Genomic DNA, 26,802 nt, shown 5'->3' on the forward strand with positions numbered 1-26,802 from the left:
CAGACAGGACAATCTTGGCATGGATTAATCTTAAATCAAAGTCTAATGGTGCACAGGGGCTTTGCTGTCATACTTTCCAAACGCTCATACTCCACTACGGCTATTGGCTGTGTATACCTTTTCTAGGTTTGAGGTCATCTGTGATTCCTGTTTCTCTAAAACCACATTCAAACCATCAGCAAATTCTGCTGGCACTACCTTCAGAATACATCTCACCCCCTTCCCACCACCCTCATAGGCCTGTTCTAACCTGATCTACCATGCCTGTTATGTGGACACTGTGGTAACCTCCTAAATTGCCTCCCTACTTTGGCCATCTCTCCCATATGTGTTTTATTTTATTTTTTAAAGCATTTTTTCATTGTGAAATATACCATATATGCATTAAAGAAAGAGATTTCAAGATACCTTTTAACAAATAGTTATAGAACAAACTTCAAAGTATAGTATGGGTTACAGTTCCACAATTTCAGGTATTTCCTTCTAGCTTTCAAGATACATTTTAACAAATACTTATAGACACACTTCAAAGTATGGTATGGGTTACAGTTCCATAATTTCAGGTATTTCCTTCTAGCTGCTCTAATACACTGGAGACTAAAAAGAAATTTTAGTATAATGACTAGGTAGTCATACTCATTTGTTAAATCCTATCTTCTCTTTTACAACTCTTCTCTTTCATTTGATCCTTCTCCCAAACTTTAGGGATATTTGGGCCATGACCATTCGAACTTCTTCATGTTGAGAAGGGGTGTTGATATTATGGAATGGGGGATGCAACTGATTAACGTTCTTGGAGAGACTGGTACTTCTGGGTTTTAGGACTTCTCTGGCATGGGAACAATCTGAAAGTTTTAGGTTTCTGAAAAATAAACTTAGTGTGTGAAACGATCAGAGTCTCAGATGGATCCCTGGGTATTCTCTAGGGTTTTCAGGAATACTGTTGGTTGGGCCTTGCATACCTTGGCAATTTGCAGCCTCTAGCTGAACCTTGCATTACAGTAACCCCCAGAATAGCCTGCACTCTATTTGAAATCTCTTAGCCACTGTAACCTTATTTTGTTACATTTCTTTTCCCCGTTTTGGTCAAAAAGGCATTGTCAATCTCACAATGCCAGGGCCATGTCCTACACTGAGGAGTTATATCCCATGTTGCCAGGGAGACTTACACCCCTGAAAGTCCCATCCCATGTGGTGGGTGGGTGGGTGCATTAAGAGTTCATTTGCAGATTTGGGCTTAGGGAGCCCTGATGTGTTTTAAACACAACTGTTAGAGACCCTTTTCAAACTCAAGCCAGATCATAACTCTGCTCAGCACTTACAGGGCTGACTACTTCCTTTCCTTGGCCTGCAAAGCCCTTTATCATCTGTCCCCTCCATCCTATCTCACTCTTTTGCTCCAGCATACTCCAGCATACATCCTTGCTGTTTTTGGAATACACCAAGCTTGCCTTGCTTCTAAGCCTTTGCTTGGCTCCTCCCTCAGGTTCAGTGTCACCTCCTCAGGAACAGCTTTGACCACCTTTTCTAAGTTAAACTACTGAGCACAGTGTGATTTTTTTTTCCTTTAGTACTTAGTCATCCATTAGAGTATAAGTGGATTTTTAATTTGTGACTAGCATGGAAGTTCACAATCTGGAGAAAGGACATTGTTTTGTTCACCAGTTTATTTGGGCACTATTTTCCATGTAAAGTGGGCAGTCCTGATTTAAAATCCTGTCTGACCAGGCTGTTCCTTGGAGTATGAATTTTTCCTCTCTTGGCCTCCCTGGGATCACAAACGATTTCTTCCCACCTATAGAGCTGAAATGAAATGCCACTGTTTTTTTTTCGGTCTGTTTTCCCAGGACTCCTGATAACTTTTATTCAGCACCTATTTCCCACGGGGGGGGGGGGGGAGGGGGCAGTCTATCTTTAGTATCCAAGATTAGACAGCATCATAGTCTGGCAATACTTTTTTGATTTGTTGTTCAGTTCAGTGAGAAATATCCAAAGCAATAATAAAGATTCACATTTCATTTACTGGCCTTTATTAAAAAGAATACTGTTATATGAAAAAAAAGACCCAATTCAGCCTAAGTCTAAGACGGTTTAACGAAATCCCTCAAGCGAAAGCCCAAGCACTTAATCTTGGTACTTTGGGGCACTCCTAGACTCTGTCCTGACCCCTCGATTTCCCCCATCACAGATTCTGCGCATTTTATTACCCATAAAGAAATGTCTCTCTAAGCCCCACTCCTTTAACCCTTTGGCCCTTACTCTTCCTGTCAGGATGGTGGCCTTAGGGTCATCGTCCTCTCCTGACCGTCACACATGCATGGTCGCCGCACCCCCAGGGCGAAATATCTTCAGCGTCTTGTCAGTCCCCTGGATACACGGTCTTTAAGTCTTCCCATTGATTTGGGCGGGCCACGGTGGCTCAGTAGGCAGAGCAATCGCCTGCCATACCGGAGACCCGGGTTCCACTCCTGGTGCCTACCTATGCAAAAAAAAAACCAAAAACCTTCCCACTCATTTAATAACGGGATCATTTGTGCATAAGGCCTACAAGGCAGAAGCTGTCGTCTCTGTGCTCAACGTGGTGGGGTCAAAACCCTTAGACTCCCCCTTTCCCCCTCCCCCCCGGAGTATGAAAAGTCCTATTCATTCGTCAGGGCTCGGGTGGAAGATTTCTTTTCTTAGAAGCCGAACAAGCATTCGACAGGCAGGACGGGCGCCATCCCCTGTGGGCCTCGTGTCCCTTCGGTTCGGGTAGAGTTCACCCGGGATATCTGCGGCTGTGTCGGTGCCGGCACCCCCCAAGGCCAGGAGGAAGCCGGAGAACGCACACAATTAAGGCATACAAGATACCAGGCCTGCAATGGGAAGGTGAGTCCACTCCCGCGATGGGCAGACAGGTTCTATGAAGATCAAAGTATGGCGTCAAAGAAACCACCTAGGCGAGTGCCCGATTTTTCCGACCGGGGGAAACCGGAATCCCACCAGCTTTCATCCCGCCCAGCCATAGGTGCTTCCGGTTCCGGCGTAAGGCGGAAATGGGCGGGTGGAGGCTGCGCGCGGAGGTGGTGGGGGCGGTCCCAGCGGCCGCTTCCCGCCCCCCGAGTCGGAGCCGGAGCCGGAGCGGGAGTCGGAGACCGAGCATAGCTGAGTGGAGGTCCCCGCCAGAGTCGAGGTGGTTGGGCGGGCGCCGAGCCCCCCGCCATGGCCCGGAACACGCTGTCCTCGCGCTTCCGCCGAGTGGATATAGACGAGTTTGACGAGAACAAATTCGTGGACGAGCAAGAGGAGGCGGCGGCGGCGGCGGCCGAGCCAGGCCCGGACCCAAGCGAAGTGGACGGGCTCCTGCGGCAATATCCTTCCCCGGTGCGGCGGCCTGGCCTTCACGCTCCTCTCGGTTGGGCTAATTGGCTCGGCCATCCTGTTTGCCTCATCCCGGGCTCCAACCCTTCAGGCCGAGCCTCCCCACTCTCTTAGCTTCGGTCCCCTCTGACCGAAGTGTCCAACTCTTTTCCGATACGACTCCACTGAAGCTCCTTTTCCCCAGTTTTCTCATCCCCGGCACAGCTTTCCTCAGACCGGTTCTCCTCTCCACCCCTTATCCCAGGCCCCGGCGCCTCCCTGTACTGCAGCGCAGCCCTTCTCGGGCCCTACTCCTTGGTGAACGGGCTGGCTCACTCGACGGCCCCTGTAGCATGCCCACCTCGGACGTCCCTCACTCCTTAACCCGGCCTCTTCTCATTTCTCCCCCTTGTCTCCTTTCCCCATCCCCCATCCCCAGGTTGTCCCTTCTTTGAGCGCCTGATCACTCCATCTTCTCGCAGGAAACGGGGCCATTCACGGGCTTAGTCGGCGGGAGGGGCTGAGGTGAGCCACTCCTGAGTAATCGAGTGGCCAGGGCGGTCCCGGGCATAGCCCTCTCCTGGCTTTCTTGGATCCGATTGCAGCACAGCGTGAGAAAAGGTGGGTGGTTGGCTGCGGGGGAAAAAAGGACTCATGAAGTAATGAAGGCCTTAGTCGAGCCCTGAGGTCTGAGTGTGTGCACTTCACACCCCAGGATCAATCTGAACCTCCAGCCTAATGCTACTCATTCTCACCTATTGTCAGTTCTCTTGAACACCTTGGGCTTTGAACTCTGATGGTCTCATCTATGCTCAATAAGGAAGTTTGGCTTCCTCAATAGCCTTTTTGTGTATGTTGTGCGGGACGCAGCAGAAAAAACGAGTATCTTAGAGCTAAGAAAAACCAGAGGGGGTAAAGTAAAATGTAAAAGTAGAGCTACTTGACTGGAAATGACTATTCTTGTGGCCACGGGAAACATGCATTTGGAAAACAAGATTAAAAATAGAGGTGGTTGTTACAGCCTACTTGGTACCTTAGCAGTTTGAGCACAGGAAACTGACTTATTCTCACAGGAAGTATTTTTCTTTATTCAAATTGTTTTACAGGAAGTGCCCTCCCTTCCCCCTGCACTTGCCTGGCAAGGTTGGAGACTCAGGCAGTATATAAATCAGGGTCTTCGTGTTTTATCAGTTGACTCAGCTTGCACTCATAGACTGTCTTTGGGAGGAGCCCCACCAGGTTTCTCCAGTGTGCCTTTAAAACGAAAACCTTGTTTGAACAGGAATGTGGTTTTAGAGATGGGAATTCAAGTTTGTAATTGCTGTTTCAACAAGATCACCTTGCTTACCCCACTAGCAAAATGGGGTCATAGGAAGAGTCCCCAGGAGGGAAGGTTAATTCTGTAGCCTGGTGGAGGACCTAGCTTTTGGGCAGGCAGTGATGATTGGCTGTAGGGCCTGTGGCTCAGTACCCTGATTCCACAGATGGGGAGACCAAGGCCTAGTTAACTGCTACATTGGTCTTGTTGCTGCAGGAACATCTCTTTCTATGTCCATGATTGGTGATAAGTCCCTAGAAGATGCTTGGAGGCTTAGGCTTTAGCACATCTGGGTATGGTAGTTTCTTCAGTAATGACAATGTCAGAAACCTTGTTACTGGAGCATGTACCTCTGGGGATTAGGGGAAAGTGAGGTTAGTAGATGAAAACTGAAATCCACGCAAGTGGGGAACCCAGGGAAGAAGAAAGAAAGAACGAGTATTTATTGAACCCCTACCATGTGCCCAGGTATTGGACTTATATTAGGTCATTTAATTTAAACTGTAGAACAGGTTTCTAGGAGTCTTAGGACAGAGCAGAATGAAGTAAGCAGAAGGACTGTTTGGGGTAGGGGAAGGTGACAAGGGGTCTTGTCCTAAGGCTGCTATATTGGGAAGCATGCCATGATGGGAAATCACACAGATGAAGTACAAAGAGCATGGACTTTGCATCCACATAGATCCAGTCCTGTCATGCTCTGTATGGCCTTGGGTGGGTCACATGCCCTTTCTGAACCTGAGCACCCCCCTCAGTTAAATGGAGGTGAACATGCTGGCCTCTTGGAATCTGTGGGCCTGTCATGGAACAACACCCAGAAGGGTCCAGCACAGTGCTTCGCACACAGCAAGTGTCCATCCCAGACATAGTTGAGTGTGTCACTGTTGTGGTAGCATGGGGTTGGAAAGAACTTAGCTTTCGAGTCATGCAAGCATGGGTTTGTAGGCCAGCTGAATAGCTAAGCTTTGTGACCTCCAGCAGATCATTTCCCTTTCTCTGAGCATCAGCTTCGTTGACTTTAAAGTGGAAATAATGATCCTTGTTAGCAGTAGTTGACATGTGAAGCCCTGGCATCGGATCTGAGATCTTTTAGGAGTTTTAAAGTATTAATTCCTTTTTCTCCTTATTGAAACAGGTTCCTGTCTTCTTGAGCCAGAGATCTGTCTAGAGTAGTGGTTTTGAGTGATTTTGCACTACTCCCTTCTCCCCTAGGGAGAGTATTCAGCCTACAATTTACCTGCGAAGCCTCTGGAGCCCTGCTTATTGTTTTGGGGACCCCAAATTAGAAAAGGTTGTGAGATAGTTATAGTGGCTGATTTTAGGTTGGCCCTTGTTAGGCTAGGGAGAAGGAATTCCAAAGCTGAAAGATAAAGGGGGCTAGCTGCTGCTCCAGCATGGAAGTTGGGTCAGAGCCACACTGGGAGCAGGGGATTGGGGGAGGCTCTCCTGGTGGCATAATCCCAGCTCAGTCAAGATGGAGCCCACACTAGAGAAAACTGAGGCTTTGTCATTTTGCACATGGGCATCACTGCATGAACAGGAGTAGAGACCCGACGGGGCAGAAGCCATTCCTTGTTCTATTTTTGAAGCTTTTTGGCTGAAGCCAGTGCATCAGATGAGGAAATGAAAGTCGGCTGATGTAATTCAGTTTAAAATAGGTGTCACCTTTAAGGACCTAACCCAGATTGTAATTTTCTCCTGAGTGCTGGCTATTCAGAATTCAGCAGAGTAGTGGCAGGATTGCAGCTAAGGTTTGAGGGAGAATTGGCCCATTTTGTTGGTGAGAAGTTCTTAAGATCAATAAAGCCTTTGCTGGTAGCAGTTTGTGTCCTCATATACCTGGGTTGGTATTAGAAGATGAGAATGAAAGTTTTAGTATATCTTAATTTACTTAATAATCTAACAAAAAAGCATTGGATTAAGAGTTAGGAGACTCTTCTTTGTGCCTTTTTTTTCTTTCCATTTTTAGCATAAAAATGAGCATGCTTTGCTAATGCTTTGCAGTGAATGAGTGTCAAAATGTGCTTTGAGTGGGAAGGTTTAGGAGAAGGCAGAAAGAGCGATTTCTAGGCTTGGCACAGGTGCCCTCCACTCTCCTTGTGGCTCAGAGAAGCTATAGCCTGCCCTAAGTAGGCTGTGCCCAGCTGGAAGCCAAGGCAGTGGAAGGTGGGTGGAAGTGGATAATCAGAAGATCCCATTTGATTCTGTTCTCTTGGGGTGCTTTTGAAATGAGTTCATTAATGAAAACATGAACATTGCTTGAGCCTAACCATCCTTAACTGGTGGTGATGCACAGGGGACATGCTTCGGGCGTTTCATGCAGCTTTGCGGAATTCCCCTGTCAACACCAAGAATCAAGCTGTGAAGGTAAAGGTGGTCATGCTGCGGCTCTGCTGGGTTTTGGGACCAGGGCTCTGGTTGCCCATCTCCCCAGCTGGAGCTCCCTGGGGCTCCGGACAGTGTCTGTTTCATCTCTGCATCAGTGAGTATGTGCCAAGGGAGTGAGTTAGCACTGGGCACTACTTCCATGGAAGACTCCTGGCACTGACCAGAAGTTAAGGCTCCTCCGACATCAGAGCTATTAGTGCTTAAAGTAAAAGCTTCCCAAAGAAACTCCTTCCAGGGCTTCATGGGGTGAGAAGTAAATCCAGTACTTGCTGATTAGCAAAACAGATAAATTAGCTTGCCATGTGGGATTTCTCAGTGGTTATGCTTTTATAGGCTATGGCTAGGCTTTATATACATAAGGATTTTAAGTGCTTTTAAATTTTTTCTGGCTTTTAAAAATTAGGCAAGAAGTTAAGTTGTACTTACTGTATCATTGAAGCTGTCTAAAATTTGGTCCAGGGAAAGAGATCTCCCTCCAGCTGGGATTTTGTGACAGCATCTTGATGTAACCAGTGGTTACACCTCCTTAGAGGTGGGGGGAATATCCTTTCTGTAATTGAGTGTGAACACGGATGGCAGCTCTAGCCAAGTAAACCTAATAAAAAAAAAAAGCCCCCCACTACTGTGATCCTGTGGAGTCTAAGGCCTTGCTGGTATCATCAAAAAACAGTGATGCCTCTCCCCAGCAAACTACTTTTTACCCCCAAGTAAGTGAAATAATTTATCAGCATAAATAAGGGATACTTTGAAATTTAAATCAATAAAAGATTTCAAATTAGAAGTTGGGCACTGTTTCTTTGAGTTCTGACCATTTAGTTTAGTGTTCCTGTGCTTGCTTTGGGGGGTGGGGGTTGTAGATCTGCCTGGGCTGTTGCTCTGTTTCTCACTCCCTTTCTCTTCTCTAGGAACGTGCCCAGAGTGTGGTGCTCAAAGTGCTCACAAATTTTAAGAGCAGTGAAATTGAGCAGGCTGTGCAGTCACTGGACAAAAATGGCATTGACTTGTTAATGAAGTACATTTATAAAGGGTTTGAGAAGCCCACAGAAAATAGCAGTGCAGTGTTACTCCAGTGGCACGAAAAGGTATGTAAATACATTGCTCCCTCAGGCTGCCCGCTGAATGACCCCAGGGTTCAAGTCAGCAGGTCTGATTTTCTAAAACACAGAATAGTCTGATAGACATATGAGAATAAGAGGATAAGTTAAAACAACCTGGAAATTCATTTACATCTTTGAGGAAGCCCCTGGTAAGAATCTGTTGTCTCTGATAACTGCAGGTGCTTCCGCTTTATAGTTGCTGATATATGCCAGACAGCACAGGTTGGCTTTGGTACAAGGTATGAGGCAGGTGATTTAGCATGGTAAGGAAGACAGGGGAAGACCCAGGTCAGGGGACTGGTTGGCAGGTGTTTGGTAATAGTTTCTTTGCATTGGTGGAAACAGCTACTTTGGTGGGAGTGGTCTTAAGGATGGGGCTGAGCCTTCCAGCTAGTTCTAAGCACTTCCTACCCTGGCCTCAGCCTCACCAGGCCAGAAGAGGGGAGCAGGCAGAAACCTCAATAGTTATTTAATGTATCTTCATCCATATGAAGCAGAAAAAGCCATGTCTGCCCTTTGCTTGGGTCAAGTACAAGAACATGGTCTTTTACTTGGCCTGTGTCCTCCCTGTGCCCCACCTCCACTCCCAGTTCCCTTGGTAAGTAGAAAACTGTAAGCATGCCCACCACTAAAGGAGACCAGGGTATTTCTAACACAGAGTCCTTCATGAAAGGCTCAGTGTTGTATTTTGAGAGTGGTTCTCTTACTCATGGGCCACTCACTTCAGGCAGTCTAGATTCTGGGCTGTGGTTGTGGCCTTTGGGTCCTGCTGTAGGGTGTGCTGTGCCCATTAAGCCTCTGCCTGAAGGTGAACTTCTGGGCTTAGCAGGTGAGGGTGCTCAGGGGAACTGAGCCAGTCACCTACATGGTGACCTGGTGCTCAGCCCTGTGGTATGCCTAAAGAGGGTGCCAGGGGCAGCTCTCAGATGGGCTGGTGTATATCTAAGTGCCTAGGGTAGTGCTGGCAGGCCGGAAATTATGTATTTGTCAAAAGGGAAACTTGAGGGGCTCTCCTATGTATGGTTGGTAACAGTGTTCTCAAGCTAAGTTATGCCTTAAGAGCTAGCAGCTCAGTTCCAGGACACAGTTCCTTCCGCAGAATGTGGTTTCTGTTCAGTTCCAGGACACGGCTCCTTCCGCAGAATGTGGTTTCTGTTTTCATCTTCTAAACTGTGTTCTTGGAGGAGTACTTTTTCAGAGGTCCTGTGTGGTAGGACCTTGGTTAGGGAGTTCATGGTCCCATACCCCTGCTGAGCTTTCCCCCTTGACCAGCGGGATCTTTTTTGACATATTTCCTTTTCCTGCCCCACAGGCATTAGCAGTAGGAGGACTAGGCTCCATTATAAGAGTTCTTACAGCAAGAAAGACTGTTTAAAAAAAAAAAGACTCATGTTACGTTGAGAAGATAAGAATTTTGGATGCACAGGCTGGCGAAAAAGGGACTGACAATGGACCATCTACTTAGGAACTCCCAACTAAACTATTTCAGGACATGCATCTGCTGAAATATATTTCATTTTCAAGGTGGAGGGAGAAATTGTCTTACTTGTTTACTAAATCCTTTGCAGGATCTGATAATCTATGCCTTTGTATGTGAATAATGCAGAACTGACATTCTGACTGTCTACCAGTTTGGCTGGCCAGTGTACCTGGTACCTGTGTGCACTGCCTGTTTAAAATGGGGGAGGGGTGATTTGGGCAGGTACAGATCCAAAGGCTGTGGTAAAAGGGAGAGCTTGTTTTTTTGAAGTGGAAAAAACCCAAGGGTTTGTACAGACATCCTGTCCTCCCAGAGAAGGCGGATGGACTCTCTTGGGTTTATTGTAAAGTGCCTGCTGCATCAATAAAGCTCTTGGCTTATCAGTATATACATTGCGGTGTGTTTCATGTATGTAAATGAATGGGATGGGCGTGAGAGGTCTACTGTTTAGGAAAATCAGTGTGCGGGGGTAGGATGAGGGGAGGGTGTGTTAGATGTTATGTCCTTGTTTAGACATCCCCAGGGAGTGAGCATGGCAATCCACACCTCTCTTGCCACAGCAGTAGCACAAGCCTCAGCTACAGTGCTCCTGCCTGCTGCCGAGAGACGTCTGCTGACAACAACTATTTATTGTTTCTTACTCCTTTGATTTGTATGTAATTTTGGAGCTTATTTAATTTAATAAAGTGCCAAACATTTAATAATTGATCCAGGCTTTAAAAGTCTTCAGTTTGTGTGACCGCTCTTGGAGTCTTTTGAGGGTAGGGCCTTAACATGCCTGTTGGTCACTATCTCATAACACTGGTCTTAGGGCATGGATTCTGCTGCATTGTAGGAATATTCTTACCACTACATTGACAAGTTTTCTTTAATTATTAATTATTTTCTTTCTTTATTTTAATTATTTTCTTTATTTATTTTTTTCCTTAAAATTTTTTCTGTAGGTAGCAAATCAGCCTATAGAAATAAAAGCAAAATTCTGTTCCCTATAACTATTAACAGTGAACCTCTTTGAGGGGCCAAAATGCTTTTCTTTCTCTTTCAGCACACATAACTGCAACTTGCATTCTGTTAAAGCTAAAGACACCATCTTCTTGGAGCTCTTCTCAGGCATGTGGGCCTTGGGATATAGACTTTTACCAAAGAAATTTCCCTTCTCCTGCCACCCAAAGCGCCACCATGGTTCTTAGGATGTAGGACTAGGTAATTGGCTTCATTAAAGGACATTCATTCACCAGACCCAATCTGGGGAAATTCCTTCTCAAAGACAAACATTCTATAGCCCTTGGAGTAGTAAATGCGAGACACAATGTACTAAATTTAAGAAGGAAAAAAAAGTTACACTATCAAATAAAACCCACTGTAGTGGCATCTGGATTAAAGAGCTTTAATCAAAAAGTATTGCACCACAAATGAATTTTCTACAGTAGTTTTATATAATATAATACCTATTTACAAAATTAAGGGAGATCAAGATCCAATGCTCATATAAAGGGCTATATATACTGTATCACAGAAAGTTTTATACAAGTAAAAGTGCATTAAATCTCTTAGAATATTTACTCCACTCTTCCTCTTAAAGCTGAAGGAAACTGAACATGCAGGAGGAAAGCCTAATCAGTCAGAGTGAATCCTTCCTAAGCAAGTACTGACTTAGTGATGGGCCCTGCAACTATACCTAAAACTGCCAGAGGAGTTGGGTGGTGTTGAGTCCAGCTCAAGGGAGCTGGACTTCCACAGGAGTGTGTTTTAGCTGCCTCTAGCAAGCCCTGAACTACCTAAACCTCTTAGAAATTCTCTCCTGGAACAGATGAAAAGGAAGAAATCCTATTTTTTTAAAAAGATACCTCTTAGTTATCAAAATTACAGAACAGAAGGGATTCCTGGTTTCATGGCCCCATCAGCTAAGTGGAAAATAGCATTCTAAAAAAGGGACAGGCATCTGTAAGGAAGAGCCACGTGAGGAGGTAGGAGACTGGAGAATGGTTCATTTGATACCGGAGAGCTGGAGGTGAGACGAAGGTGATGCTGCTCTTACTTGGTACTTTGAGGTTCATGAAAATTTAGTAGGTTAACCCTGCAAATCTTTTTCTGTTGATATATATATAATATTTTAAACCTTAAGCATAATTGAGAAACATAACTTTACATCATTGGATAACTGATAATAAATTTAAGAGTTCCAATTATTAATTCACTTTTTTATTTAACCAATGAAACTTTGATAAAACTATAACTCATAAGTGGTTTCCCTTTAGATTTAGATCACAATATTGTGATATTGTGGCTTATCCAGGATAAGCATATTCCATTTTCCTTAATAACAAATGCAAGTTTTGTGGCCATCACTACTAGTCATCTGCAAGCTGACAAGCACTGCAGTCAACTGGGGGCTATCTGGACTCCATATAAAAATGTAGTGTCATCTCTGAAACAACAACAATTGGGGGTAGGGTTGGGAAGAGGGTAGTCCCACATATAAGGCAGATTGCCTCCAGTGTTTTGGTCAAGTTTGGGGGGCGGGGGCAGCTGCTGTTTCCTTTGAATATAGCAGACTGTCCTTAACAGTAGGAAAAATGTGATTTGCAGTTACTCAGTGTTAGCACAACACAGAAATAAGAGCAAAGTAAATAAAACCACCACTGCTTCAGAGAGAAGCAGATGCTACAGAATGCTAGCAAAATTGCAGAGAAAGGAATCCGAATGTAAGAAATAATTTCCTCTTGATGCTAATTTCCCTTTAAGAACACCAATTAAATGGATTTTATAATACAGAGGACATGTGAAGAACTTTAGCTATAAAAAATAGTTTAAAATGGTTTACCAGCAACCTATCCAAGACAAATATATTCATTAAAAAGGCAATTCAGTGTATTTGGTACTATACTTGTGATCTTTTTATATAATTGCTAGTTTTCTTTAAGTAAAATGAGTTACTGTCAGAAAGTTGCATATTCATTAATTCGCTCTGGCTCCTGTGTAGCTTAAGTTCTAGATGGTTTGAAAAGGTGAAATAAAGTTTTCTTGAGAAGAATGGTTAAGCAGCCTCTTCTAACTTACCTGAACCCAAACATGCTAATGGGAGGGGACTTTTTAAAGACTACCTCTACTGGGCTGGCTGGCTGTAGCAGAAACAGATGGGTTTGCCTGCTGGGCACCATGTCAAAGATCTGTCTACTCCAACACCATCACTACATGGTGAATCAGTTGCCTCTTCTCTGGCAGAGCTGACAACTTCAGCTTTAAGTGCTATCACTGAAAGTTAGAGGCTTCAGGTGCAAACAGGGTGCTGGCCAGAGCTGAAATTTTAGCAGCACTGAGGAAATCTGGGTAGTACTGGGGACCCTCCCATTTGGTAACCAGATAGACAGGATCAGCTACCTTCTGAGGTTCATGTCAGTCTGCAGGGAAGTGGGTCTTAAGTCTTGTAAACAATGTTTAGACACTTGTACAAAATACTGCAGTTACAGTGATTAAAAACCCACCCAGTCTGGTGTGTCAGTTCTTTTCACAGAAAAAGTGTGAACCATGGAGTTCCATCCTTGGGGTAGGTTCCTCTAGGACCATGGTATGCGAGGATTTGAGATAGATGGCCGGATGCTGCCCTTGGGAGCTGGTTTGGATCCAAACCACGACATCTGTGTTTGAATGAGATTCTGTCAGAAAGTTGCATATTTATTAAGTCCTGAGATGAGAATCAGAGTTTGGTGCAGAGGATGCTGAAATATATCCCACTCCACCTCAACCTGATTCTGGATGTGAGCAGAGGGTTGAAGGAAATGGTTCCAGTTACCAGTGGGCTAAGAGCCCATTTTAAGAATGGGAGGAAAATGGAAGAACTAGCTGAGGCGACAAGAACAAGGTAGTAGAACTATAGGTATTTTTTTTTCTCTTAAAGTTTGGGTGCTGGGCCAGACCTGGGGCTGCTGATAAAGTGATATAAATAAAAATGCTTTGGAAGACACAAGGCCTGGTCAAATATAGCACAGATCTGGGCACAAAGGATGTTCTTAAATATTGGCTGAACGAATTAAGTTCATTACCCAAATGCAACTTCTAAGCTAATACTACAGTCCAGCTGTTATCTATCTCCAGGAGCCAGTCTCATGCCAATACAGGGATTACTAACTATATATTTTTGGAGGCTAATCAGCAGAGCAGGGAGCCCTACCTTATACTCCAGGGTTTCTTTGAGCATGTTCTCTTCCTCTTGTGAAAAGTTCAGCAACACTGACACAGCCTTTATAAGATGAAAAGCCTGAAACAACAAATTTTGCTGCCATGGGTCTTGGGGTGGGGATGGAGAAGGGGAGGAAGTTACGGGACTAAATGGCAGCATTTCCTTTGTTTCGTTCCTGGTGTGTGCTCGAGACTTGGTTATAAAGGACTAGGTGGTTGGTAAAGTTAAGGCATTCTGAGGTCTGATAGCAACGGCTGGTTCTCTTCTCCCCCTACACCTTTTACTTTGGGGACTGGCAGGATCAACAGAACAGCAGCAGCACCTATCCTGCTCCTCAGAAGGATGCAGGAACACTGGGCTGATTAAGTTCTATGGACTGTGGCCTCCAAGTCAGGATTTAGAAGTAGGGCCTAGATCTCCCACCAGGAGCATTTCCTTAGGTCTCCAACTACCTGGTACTCAACCAGCAGGTTGGTGCCACCTGAAAAAATGACTACATGTTTGCACTAGTAGTCAAACTGGAATGTGGGAGAGGGAAGAAATGTGGACTGGGTGGGAAACCATGCAGGTCACACACACTGGGGCAATTATCCAGGCCCTGGGGTGGAACTCAATACTCAAAAACCAGCTTTACCTCGGATTCTCGACAAGACATGAATTTTAAAACAACATGTTTAAGGTACTCGAAGTTGATCTCTCGTGCATCAGTCAGGTCGGCATTATTCGTCACAGATGGGGTTACGTTTGGCATCTCAGGACCGGGCTTTTCCCTGACTTCAAAAAGCTCGTTTTCAGGTCTAATTTTCTGAAAAACCAGTGGAAAAATGTGGAAATTCATCAATGTGGTCACTTGATGTTCTTGTCACTTTCCACACATTGTAGGGCAAAAAGGGCCCTACCCGGGAATGAAGTACCGTAGTCTGAGGAAGGCTCAGTTCCTCCAGATGGGGTTGACAGGTGAGAAGAGGGGGGAGGTTATTAGGAGAATTCAGACATTTCCTATATCTATGTCATGGACACATCTTCCTTGGGCAATGAGCATCTTGGCCAGGAGCAGAAATGCTGCTTTTATATTGTATGGGGGCCAGACATTCTGCCAGGCACTGTATAAGCATCACTTCATTGAATTCTCAAAAGAACCTCATTAGATGTAGATATTCCCATTTTCAGGTGAGGGTATAAGCTCAGAGAAGAGAAATCACATCAGAGAAGGGTGGGAGGCCCATCTCAAGCATGTTCAGGCTGGCAGGGTCACTGTCCCACTAGCCACCACCTGACTTCCAAGAGACTCCTTGTAATCATCTAAAGGGCAGGGAGGACCATCATGCAAAGAGTGACCCCAGGGGAACCAGAGACCCAGGGAGGATATAGCCAGAGGGTGAGAAGAGGGGCTAAGCAGCCTAGACTCATACACAGCACAGGTACTCACCAGTTCCTTCTGAAGAGTTTTTTTGAGTTCCAGCATCCTCTGCTGCATCTGCTTTATGGTCTGAGACAAAACCCCCAAACCCACAAAAAGCCATTTAAACGGATATCTCATCATCGAGATGTAAAGGGAAACAGAAAGATACCCTCGTATGCCCCCCTCCCCCATATACCTGTTAGAAGTCTGCCCTGTCCTGAGAGGCTTATGGTCTGTTTCAATACCTATATGCTTACTACTTGTGGGCTGTATTTTTTTATGTAAGCCCATTTTTAATACATTTCAGCATCGAGGCCCCACAAAAGCCAGTAAAGTTGCCATATACCCTTCTGTGTAGTATATAAATGTCCTATTGTTGCTCAACCGCTTCCCATGAGCTAGAGCACCAGGACTGCTTCCAGTTCTTGCCACCATAAACGGCAAAGCTATAAATACCTCTGTGCAATATATTTTGTCCTCCAGAGTTATATTTATGTGCTATGATTCCCAAAGTAGGATTCTGAGGCCAAAATTTATGGTTCTCATCACCACTGCTCTCCTGAAATACCATAAAGATTAACAATGCTTATTTTGAACAGTATTACATTTTTTTTCTGCACAACCGACCACTGTTTTATACCTCTTATTTTTAATTAGTGGGTTTAATTAGTGTGAGCCTTAAATGAATTTATTCTACATTATCCATTAATTACTAGAAATGCTGAACTCTATTTTACCAGTTCAAAAATTTACTGGACAATCAGAGCAAAATACAGGAAAATTGAGTAGGACCTGAGATTTTGTTGGTTTGTCCAGAGTGATTCCCTGATAAATCCCAGAGTGATTTGAACAGTGAATAAAACAGTACTTGCAAAGTCCCCTTCGGGGAATGGTGAGAACGGGGGAAAATTCAACTTCCCCAAGTTGAATTCTTGATATTCTCACAAGCAGTGTGGACAAACAAAGCTATAGGCAGAGCCCCCAGTCTTGGGGTTTGTTCATATGAAACTTAACCCCACAAAGGACAGGTCAAGCCTACTTAAAATTAGGTCTAAGAGTCACCCCCAAGAGAGCCTCTTTTGTTGCTCAGATGTGGCCTCTCTCAGTCAACACGACAAGCAAACTCACTGCCTTCCCCCTCTCTACGTGGGACATGACTCAGGGGTGTGGACCTTCCTGGAAACGTGGGACAGAAGTCCTAGAATGAGCTGAGACACAGCATCAAGGGACTGAGAAAAACCCTAGAATGAACTGAGACTCAGCATCAAGAGATTGAGAAAACCTTCTTGACCAAAAGGGGGAAGAGTGAAATGAGACAAAGTGTCAATGGCTGAGAGATTCCAAACAGTTGAGAGGTTATCCTGGAAGTTATTTTTACGCATTAAGTAGATATCACCTTGTTATTCAAGATGTAATGGAGAGGCTGGAGGGAACTGCCTGAAAATGTAGATAGAGCTGTGTTCCAGTAGCCATGTTTCTTGAAGATGTTTGTATAATGATATAGCTTTTACAATGTGACTGTGTGATTGTGAAAACCTGTGTCTGATGCTCCTTTTATCTACCTTTTCAACAGATGAGTAGAACATATGGAATAAAAATAAATAATAGGGGGAACAAATGTTAAAATAAATTTAGTTTGAACTACTAGTGATCAATGAAAGCAAGGGATAAGGGGTATGGTATGTATAAATTTTTTTTTCTGTTTTTGTTTGACTTCTTTTTCTGAATAGATGCAAATGTTCCAAGAAATGATCATGATGATGAGTATGCAACTATGTGAAGATATTATGAATTACTGATTATATATGTAGGACGGAATGATCAAAATAGGAATGTTTGTGTTTGTTTGGTGTTTTTTGGTATTTAAAAAAATAAAATAAAAAATTTTTTTACAAGAATACAAGTTCAGTTCCTCAGTTACACTTGACTCATTTTAAGTGCTCCACAGATACCTGTGGCTAGAGGCTGCCTCATCAGGTACCGCAGATTCAGATCATTTCTATCATTCAGAAAATTCTTTCAGACAGTGCTGAACGAGACTCACTGGGTGGTCAGATTTGAAAAGTGTGGGTCTGTTCTTTGCCCGCTAATACCGTAAGTTGGCTTTTCTGGACAAACACCCTTAATTCAGTATGCTTTCAGACTCAAAATTTCACAGATCAGTAAAATTTTGAGTTGGCAAATCTGTATTTAGTCAACTAAGGCTGCCACCATATTTCCTAGGCTGTCAGCTCTGTGAAGGCAGCACCATGCCCTTTTGATTACTTAGCCTTGTATCCCCGGGGCCTAAAACAATGCCTGCACATTATTTGCTCAATAACAATTTTCTCAATAACTAATTGCTGAATAAATGATTATACATATGTGCCCATGGGTTCATACACACACACAAAAAAAAAAAACAGGAAAAATTTTAAATAAAAGCTTTTCCCAAAGTCTCACACTGTAATACATCAAAATGATTTTCCTGTGTATTTCCAGTCCATGTCCACATTCCTGCCTTGACTAGATAGAATTTTAAATAGTTTTTTCATTTATCAGAGTTTCCACAGCTTTCTACAGTTTCCCCAGTTATAATGTAATTTTAATGTAACAGTAATTCTATTGGATGTGCCTTGGTTTCTTGTATATCAGGGTTTCCAATTTTTCAAAGCTGTGCTTTCTCAAAAGAGGTATTTTCACTACCGTTCTTGAGGAATAACATTACTGGGTCAGAAGACCTTGAAATTGTTTGCTATTTCATCTTATGTTACCTGATTTTATGCTCACATTTATTAATTCATTCAACAAATACTGAGTCCCTATGTGTGTGAGACACTGTCCTAGGGGCTAGGTAAACAGCAGTAAGCTAAAAAAGACAAAATGTCTGCTCTCAAGAGGAAAAAGAGTTAATAAACAAATATACAGTATATCAGAAAATATTAAGAGCTATGGAGAAAGTGACAGCAGGTGAGAGTGGGTGTTGGTAGGGGTTGTGGAGGAAGCCTAACTGGTAAAATGACCCCCTTAAAGGAAGGTAGGTAATATGGAGAAGAGCCTTCTAGGCAAGGCTCAGAAAGGGCGAAGGCCCTGAGGCAGGAGGGTGCTTTATATATTCATAGAAAGGCAAGGCCAATGTGACCAAGAAGAAGTGAAGGATATAGTAGAAGTGAACGACGGAATAAGGGGCCAGGTTCTATAGGGCTTTGTAGGTCACTGTAAAGACTTTAGCTTTTATCGAGAGGTAGGAAGTCATCAGAGGTTTGGAAGAGAAGCGATGGGAAACTAGTTAGAAGCTAGCCAGAAGAACCATTCCCCAGAGAAGAGACGATGGTAACCTGAACTAGGGTAGTAGCCAGTAGTGGGGAATAGAAGCAGGTGGTTCTGGGTATTATTTGAAGGTACAGACAAAAGGGTCTGCTGTTGGTTTAGATGTTTGTGCAAGAAAGAAGAGGGTTGAGGATGACTCCAAGGTTTCTGCCATTTCCTAAGATGAGAAAGATGGACAAAGAGAAGTGAGGGAAGCTAGTGAATGTGAAGTTTGGCTTTGGACGTTTTAAGCTGGACATTCATGAGAGGTAGAATAGACAGGCACAGAAATCTAGAATTCATAGGAGTGGTCTGGGCTGGAGATGTGAGTGTGGAAGCCAGCAGCCTCCGGACTGCGTGAGATCATTAAGGGAGTGAGCATGATTTAGAGAAGTGGCCCAATGCTGGACCCTGAGCACATTAGTGACTGGAGGTGGGGAAAGGCAACTGAACCATCAAAGGGCACAGAGAAGGAGCTGGCAATCAGATGAAAGCTCCAAGGAGGAGGCAGAGAATGTGTTCGTCAAATGTTGCTAATAGGTCAATTAGAAGGAAAAATAAGAATTTACCTTTGCATTTAGCAATGTGGATGTTACTGATGAGCTTGCTAAGAGTTCTCTTTTCTGTGAAGTGGTAGGGATAAAAGCCTGATTGGACTGGGTTCAAGAGAGAATGGCAAGAGTGGAAATGGAGACAATACAGAAAGTTTCAACAAGTTTTCTATGGAGGAAGGCAGAGAACTATGGCAGTAGCTAGAGAGGGATGTGAGATTAAGAGTGCTTCCATAGCAAGATTCACATTAGAGCATGCTTGCAATGGATGGAATGACTCAGGAGAGAGAAAACATGATGTAGGCAAGAAAGGAAAGGGCTGCTGGAGTGATGCTCTTGAATAAGCAAGAGGAACAGGAAGTAAAACCAGAGAGAGAGCGTATGCAGAGTTTGCCAAAGTAACAAGAAGGCAGGCAGGGTCTACAAGTACAGAGTGGGGGGACTGTGGAAATTCACTTCTAACTGGTTCTATTTTCTCAGTGAGACAGGATGCAGGGACATCGGTGGAAGAGTGAGGCTGCAAGGGGAGGGACTGGAAGTTGAGGAGAAGCAAGAAGGTAGAAATGAAGCTGTGATCAAGGGAGTAGAGCCTGAAGGCCTAGCTTAATGTAGGAGGAATGCTGGGCAGCACAGAGGCTACTGAAGGACACTGGCCCTGAATTTCAAGGAGACTGGCTGGTGTGACTGTTAATTCTCCAGTCATACTTGGCTCCCAGGCTGCAGAAGCAGAGCAGTGGGGAGCTGGATTTAACCAGAGTATAAGGGAAGATAAAGAGACCAGAGAATTGACAGATGATACTGAGGGACTATGGAATCTAAGCTGGGTAAGAAGGGTCGGAAAGGTATAGACAGAGACAGTGAGGATAAAGGACCAATAGACAGTAGGGCAAAATTCAAAAACAGGCAAAACTAAACTTCAGTGTTTAGGGTTGTAAGCTGAGGTAGATAATAAAATGAGAAAGAAAAGCAAGAAATTGTGGTTACTGATGGGGACTGTAAGGGGCACAGGGGAACTTGGTTCCTGGGATGCTGGCACTGTTCTGACTCTTCTCCAGGTGGCAGTTACATATGTGTTTGTTTTTAGATAATTTTTTTTTTTTTGGCATGGGCAGGCACTGAGAATCGAACCCGGGTCTCTGACATGGTAGGTGAGAACTCTGCTTCCTAAGCCACTGTGGCCGACCCTAGATAATTTTTAATAACACTTATTTTGGGCACTTTTCTGCATGTATTTTACATTTTATAAAAGAGGTTAAATGACAGTGGGGTGGAGACAGAAAGAATGGATGTTTTTTCCTTTTTAAAGATCTGAAAAAAAATACACACACACAACTTGGGGGCAAAATTTAAGGCCAGCTGAGAAAGGGAGAAAACTCAACTTCCCCAGGTGGAGAATTCTTGATATTCTCACAAGCAGTGGGGACAACCAAAGCAATAGGCAGAGCCCTCAATCTGGGAGTTTGTTCATATGAAACTTAACCCTGGAAAGGACAGGCTAAGCCTACTTAAAATTAGGCCTAAGAGTCACCCCCAGAGAACCTCTTTTGTTGCTCAGATGTAGCCTCTCTCTCTTTCACCCAACATGACAAACAAACTCACTGCCCTCCCCCCTCTATGTGGGACATGACTCCCAGGGGTGTGGACCCTTCTGGCAATGTGGGACAGAAATCCTAGAATGAGCTGAGACTCAGCATCAAGGGATTGAGAAAACCTTCTCGACCAAAAGGGGGGAGGGGGAAATGAGCAAAATAAACTGTCAATGGCTGAGAGATTCCAAACAGAGTCAAGAGGTTATCCTGGAGGTTATTCTTATGCATTACATAGATATCAATTTTAGTTAAGGTATAACGGAAAGCTTGGAGAGAACTGCCTGAAAATGTAGAGCTGTGTTCCAGTAGCCATGATTCTTGAAGATGATTGTATAATGATAAAGCTTTCTCAATGTGACTATGTGATTGTGAAAACCTTGTATCTGATGCTCCTTTAACTATCTTATTGACAGATGAGTAAAACATATGGATTAAAAATAAATAAATAATGGGGGAACAAATGTTAAAATAAATTTAGTAGACTGAAATGCTAGTGATCAATGAAAGGGAGGGGTAAGGGGCATGGTATGTATGAATTTTCTTTCTGTTTTCTTTTTCTGAATTGATGCAAATGTTCTAAGAAATGATCATGATGATGAATCTACAACTATGTGATGATATTGTGAATTACTGATTATATAACAAGAATGGAATGATCATATGGTAAGAATGTTTGTGTTTGTATGCTGTTTTGCTGAATAATAAAAAAATAAAAAATTTTAAAAAATTTAAAAAGTACCATCATAGCTGAAAAAAACAAAACATGAATTAAAGCAATGAAAACTTATTTTTTTCAGAGTCCTGTTATTGGATTAACTGTCTCTTACAATATGCTTATTTCAGCAACAAACATGTTGTACCAGAATCAACTATAAAAAAAAATTAATAATTTATTGGGGCTACATAAGCTCCCTAACTCTTCCGTATTCTGGAAATAAAAAAGGATAAAAAGAATCTAAATAACAGATTACATTTTCTGTCTTCCTCCAGCAACAGTAACAAAGAGGTGGCAACCATCATTTTATACCTTTTTTTTGCATCTGTGTGCTCTTTATATTTTATCAGGGTTTGTGACAAATATGAATAGATTTGGGATGACAAGATTTTCTTTTGATCTTTGACCTCTGATAAGTTTCTGAAATTTTTTTTTCCTGATTTTCTAGTAAATAAAGACAATGGCATAAAAAAAAAATTTCAGGCCAGCATACTAACCTTCCTGGGACATTTAAAAAATCAGGATCAAATGAGACCTTGAATTTAGATGCATAGAGGTCTGATGGGATGGGCAGAATCATGACATTTATTGAGCTTCTACCATATACAAGAAATCTTACAGGAGAGTTAAACACCTTCGTTTAATGCCCCCACCTCTACTCCTTACGTCACCTCCAAAAAAACCCACTTAAAGGCAGATGTCATTGCTGTCATTTCACAGCTGTAGAAATGAAGTATACAGAGCAAAGTGACTGTCCAATAGGATAGCTGGCACAAACAGCAGAACTGGGCTTGCTGTTGCTCAAGCTAATATCCTGGACAATGCCTCAAATGGAGCTGGGGAAGAGGGGAGAGGAATGGGAGAACATAAAAGGAAGACAACACAAGAGGTAAACAGAAGAGCAAATCAGAAAGAAGTCCTTTTGATAAAAAAGTTAATAACTCACAAGAGATGCCCAAGGGTATCAACAAAACCCTTTAAGAATGGACCAAATTATTATAGGCATGAGGGCAGAGAAAGGATGGAGAGGTGAACAGCTGAAGTAAAGAGCACCCTCACCTTGTTTTTCTCTATAAGTTGCTGCTCCAAATTCTGTTTCTCCTTCTGTAGCAGTCCTAGATCCATGGACCTAACCTCACCATTTGGTGTTCCTTCTGCAGCTGGAAACTGGTACATGGTGTCCTTTGTGGCCTTCAAGGTTACCTATAGGATGGTGTAGCAAGCTGGAGAGCCATGACAAGTAATTCTCAAGCTAAGCCCCAGGTGCACGAGGAAGAGGACCCAGACAGGGCAGTTAACCAGCAACCAGTTTAAATTATGGAGAAGATCCTGTCCAGTGCCTTCTGGAGAACAATTAGCTTTCTGTGCAACAAATCCTTGTTCGGGAGAACACTAATATGTGTTACCAACTACTCTAGGCGCTTCAAGCCTCATAAGCAACTCATCAGTTGAACACCCCCATTTTTTTTTTTAATAAAGAGAATTTATTAAGTTACAAGTTTATAGTTCTAAGGCAATGAAAACATCCAAACTAAGGCATCCAGGTTTCCTAAATATCACCCTATTATTAACACTGTACATTGGTGTGGAACATTTGTTAACAATTGACAAAAGTACAGTTTTATAATTGTACTATTAACAAAAATTGTACTATTAAACTAATCCCAGAGTTTAACTTAGGATTCACTGTTTGTGTAGTGAGCACCCCCATTTTAAAGAAAGGAAGCTAAAGCTCAGGGGAGAGTGACTTGCCCAAAATCCCATAGCTAGTGAACACTAGAGCTTTTCCCATGATGTTTTCCTACTGACTCCTTCTACTGGCAAGTTACAGCTTTCTGTCCTGTGTTTTGTTGCAGCACATGCTGCTGACACACCACAGGGCCCAGCAGACACAGATGGCACTTACATGAAGCTCACTGACTGAGAGCGCCAATCCCTGTGCTTGGCCAGGTAGCCTCAGCAGGTCTTCCCTTGAAGTGGCCGCCTCAGGCTCCTCTGTCCTCAGACTCCTCAAGGACTCCAGCTCACTTTGCAGCTGGTGCATTTGCAGCAGGGCAGAGTCGTGATCTAGGCCAGGTAGAAGGGAGGTGTGCATAGTGAGCTGACCACATGCAGCCCCGAGACTGGGCAGTCTCAGGACAAGAAAAGGTGAGAAGTCTCAATCACCTTTCTTCACTTGGAGAATCTCCTGCTCTTTCCGGAGAATAACTTCAGTTTTTTCCTGTAGACTCTGTTCCTTCTTATCGATTACTGCTGTCAGGTGAGCAGCCTTGGGAAAAGTAAAACCAACATGAAGGAAGGCAGCAGTAATCCCATCTCTCCCAAAGGATTATGCACTTTTTCTACTACCTAGGAGTCCTTCCCTGAAGCCCACAGCCTAGAACGTACCCCAAGCTACCTCTGCATGCTCCTGTAAATACACACAAATCAGTTCTCCTTGGCAGAGGACCCTGCATGCAGAAATTGCTTCTTACAGTCCCTTTGGCCAGTAGTGAGCACAGAGAAATGTTTGCACAGTTTTCCAACACCAGTTACTAACAAGATGTCATAACCATCACTTCTACTTCTTGAGTACCTGTAATGATCCCAGTACTGGGTGGGCATTTGACATACATAACCTCATTGCGATATCCTGAAATGTGTGATTATCCTAGAGTCCTTCTCAGAGATGACTCCGAGACTCAGATTTAAGAACTTACAAAGGCTTCAGACCCAAATAACTGGCAGGTCTGGGGCCTGAAATTGAGTCTGTCTCCAAAAGAAGGTTTTCCCCACACTTCCTGCCAAGAGCTCAACCAAAATTATCTAAGTAACTTTATTGTGGCCAGAAATGGACTACCTTCACAGAATTAGAACTTAGTATGGACTTTTTTCCAGGTGATGTTTATAGCTAACAATAACTGTCCAACAAAAATCAGAAATGTTGACCAGTGGAATCGAATAGAGTGTTCAGATATAGACCCTCTCATCTATGGACATTTGATCTTTGATAAGGCAGTCAAGCCAACTCACCTGGGACAGAACAGTCTCTTCAATAAATGGTGCCTAGAGAACTGGATACCCATATGCAAAAGAATGAAAGAGGACCCGTATCTCGCACCCTATACAAAAGTTAACTCAAAATGGATCAAAGATCTAAACATCAGGTCTAAGACCATAAAACAGTTAGAGGAAAATGTAGGGAAATATCTTATGAATCTTATAATTGGAGGCGGTTTTATAGACCTTCACCTAAAGCAAGAGCACTGAAGAAAGAAAGAAATAAATGGGAACTCCTCAAAATTAAACACTTTTGTGCATCAAAGAACTTCATCAAGAAAGTAAAAAGACAGCCTACACAATGGGAGATAATATTTGGAAACGACATATCAGATAAAGGTCTAGTATCCAGAATTTATAAAGGGATTGTTCAACTCAACAGCAAAAAGACAGCCAACCCAATTACAAAATGGGAAAAAGACTTGAATAGACAACTCTCAGAAGATGAAATAGAAATGGCCAAAAGGCACATGAAGAGATGTTCAACGTCCCTGGCCATTAGAGAAATGCAAATCAAAACCACAATGAGATATCATCTCACACCCACCAGAATGGCCATTATCAACAAAACAGAAAATGACAAGTGCTGGAGAGGATGTGGAGAAAGAGGCACACTTATTCACTGTTGGTGGGAATATCAAATGGTGCAACCGCTGTGGAAGGCAGTTTGGCGGTTCCTCAAAAAGCTGAATATAGAATTGCCATATGACCCAGCAATACCATTGCTAGGCATCTACTCAGAGGACATAAAGGTAAAGACACAAATGGACATTTGCACACCAATGTTTATAGCAGCATTATTTACAATTGCAAGGAGATGGAAACAGCCAAAATGTCCATCAACAGATGAGTGGCTAAACAAACTGTGGTATATACATATGATGGAATATTATGCAGCTTTAAGACAGAATAAACTTATGAAGTATGTAACAACATGGATGGACCTTGAGAACATTATGCTGAGTGAGACTAGCCAAAAACTAAAGGACAAATACTGTATGGTCTCATTGATATGAACTGACATTAGTGAATAAACTTGGAATATGTCGTTGGTAACAGAGACCATCAGGAGATACAAACAGGGTAAGATATTGGGTAATTGGAGCTGAAGGAATACAGACTGCAACAGGACTGGATACAAAAACTCAGAAATGGACAGCACAATACTACCTAACTGTAATACAATTATGTTAAAACACTGAATGAAGCTGCATGTGAGAATGATAGAGGGAGGAGGGCTGGGGACATAAATGAAAGAAAGATAGATGTTAAAGATTGAGATGGTATAATCTAGGAATGCCTAGAGTGTATAATAATAGTGAAATGTACAAGGTACAATTTAAAAAATGTTTTTGCATGAGGAAGAACAAAGGAATGTCATTATTGCAGGGTACTGAAAATAGATGGTAATTAATATTTTAAAATGTTACCTTCTGTGTGAGACTAAAGCAAAAAAGTTTGTTACAAAATTTATATTTTGATTAGTGCATTTCCTAATATAACTTATGTAGATAATTTGATTGAATGCCATAAGTACTTGGAATCTCAGGCAGGACATGAGATTTTGCTGGTTTGTCCAGAGTGATGCCCCGATGAATCCCAGAGTGATTCGATCAGTGAGTGGGAAAGTATCTGCAAAGCCCTCTTCGGGGAGTGGTGAGAACGGAGAGAAATTCAACTTCTCCAAGTTGAATTCTTGATATTCTCACAAGCAGCGTGGACAACAAAAGCTATAGGCAGAGCCCCCAGTCTTGGGGTTTGTTCATATGAAACTTAACCCCGCAAAGGATAGGTCAAGTCTACTTAAAATTTAGGCCTAAGAGTCACTCCCAAGAGAGCCTCTTTTGTTGCTCAGATGTGGCCCCTCTCTCCAGCCAACACAACGAGCAGTCTCACCACCCTACCCCTCTCTACGTGGGACATGACTCCCAGGGGTGTGGACCTTCCTGGCAATGTGGGACAGAAATCCTAGAATGAGCTGAGACTCAGCATCAAGGAAATGAGAAAAACCCTAGAATGAGCTGAGACTTAGCATCAAGAGATTGAGAAAACCTTCTAGACCAAAAGGGGGAAGAGTGAAATGAGACAAAGTGTCAATGGCTGAGAGATTCCAAACAGAGTCGAGAGGTTATCCTGGGGGTTATTCTTATGCATCAAGTAGATATCATCTTGTTATTCAAGATGTAATGGAGAGGCTGGAGGGAACTGCCTGAAAATGTAGAGCTGTGTTCCAGTAGCCATGTTTCTTGAGGATGATTGAATAATGATACAGCTGTCACAATGTGACTGTATGACTGTGAAAACCTTGTGTCTGATGCTCCTTTTATCTACCTTGTCAACAAAGGAGTAGAACATATGGAATAAAAATAAATAATGGGGGAACAAATGCTAAAATAAATTTAGTTTAAATGCTAGTGAT

General features: G+C 43.1%; 2 protein-coding genes across 8 annotated transcripts in view; one reads left to right on the forward strand and one right to left on the reverse strand.

The window, feature by feature from the left end:
• Positions 1-3,047: 3,047 nt before the first annotated feature.
• On the forward strand, positions 3,048-10,005 carry ARPC5L (actin related protein 2/3 complex subunit 5 like). 2 transcript variants are annotated; one of them, XM_077144763.1, is made up of 4 exons: positions 3,048-3,350; positions 6,949-7,021; positions 7,948-8,124; positions 9,452-10,005. In XM_077144763.1, exons 1-4 carry the CDS (start codon positions 3,202-3,204, stop codon positions 9,512-9,514), a joined length of 462 nt encoding a protein of 153 aa, XP_077000878.1. In that variant the 5' UTR covers positions 3,048-3,201; the 3' UTR covers positions 9,515-10,005. The 2 variants fall into 2 exon arrangements, with proteins under 2 accessions (XP_077000878.1, XP_077000889.1); XM_077144774.1 differs by lacking the exon at positions 6,949-7,021 and having other exon boundaries at positions 3,048-3,363.
• Positions 10,006-10,607: 602 nt separating this feature from the next.
• GOLGA1 (golgin A1) overlaps positions 10,608-26,802 on the reverse strand; it is an 81,136-nt gene continuing 64,941 nt past the window's right edge. For 5 of the 6 annotated variants that reach the window (XM_077144732.1, XM_077144729.1, XM_077144734.1 and 2 more), the window contains 7 exons: positions 23,511-23,613; positions 23,251-23,411; positions 22,404-22,547; positions 15,229-15,288; positions 14,434-14,604; positions 13,791-13,877; positions 10,610-13,257 (listed from right to left, as the gene is read on the reverse strand). In XM_077144732.1, coding sequence (XP_077000847.1) covers positions 13,177-13,257; positions 13,791-13,877; positions 14,434-14,604; positions 15,229-15,288; positions 22,404-22,547; positions 23,251-23,411; positions 23,511-23,613 — 807 coding nt within the window. In that variant the 3' untranslated portion in view covers positions 10,610-13,176. Of the gene's footprint in view, positions 13,258-13,790; positions 13,878-14,433; positions 14,605-15,228; positions 15,289-22,403; positions 22,548-23,250; positions 23,412-23,510; positions 23,614-26,802 lie in introns of all 6 variants that reach the window. The other variant, XM_077144737.1, reaches the window with a different exon arrangement.

The sequence above is a fragment of the Tamandua tetradactyla genome, chromosome 2 (assembly GCF_023851605.1).
Source record: "Tamandua tetradactyla isolate mTamTet1 chromosome 2, mTamTet1.pri, whole genome shotgun sequence".
NCBI classification, from domain to species: Eukaryota; Metazoa; Chordata; class Mammalia; order Pilosa; family Myrmecophagidae; genus Tamandua; species Tamandua tetradactyla.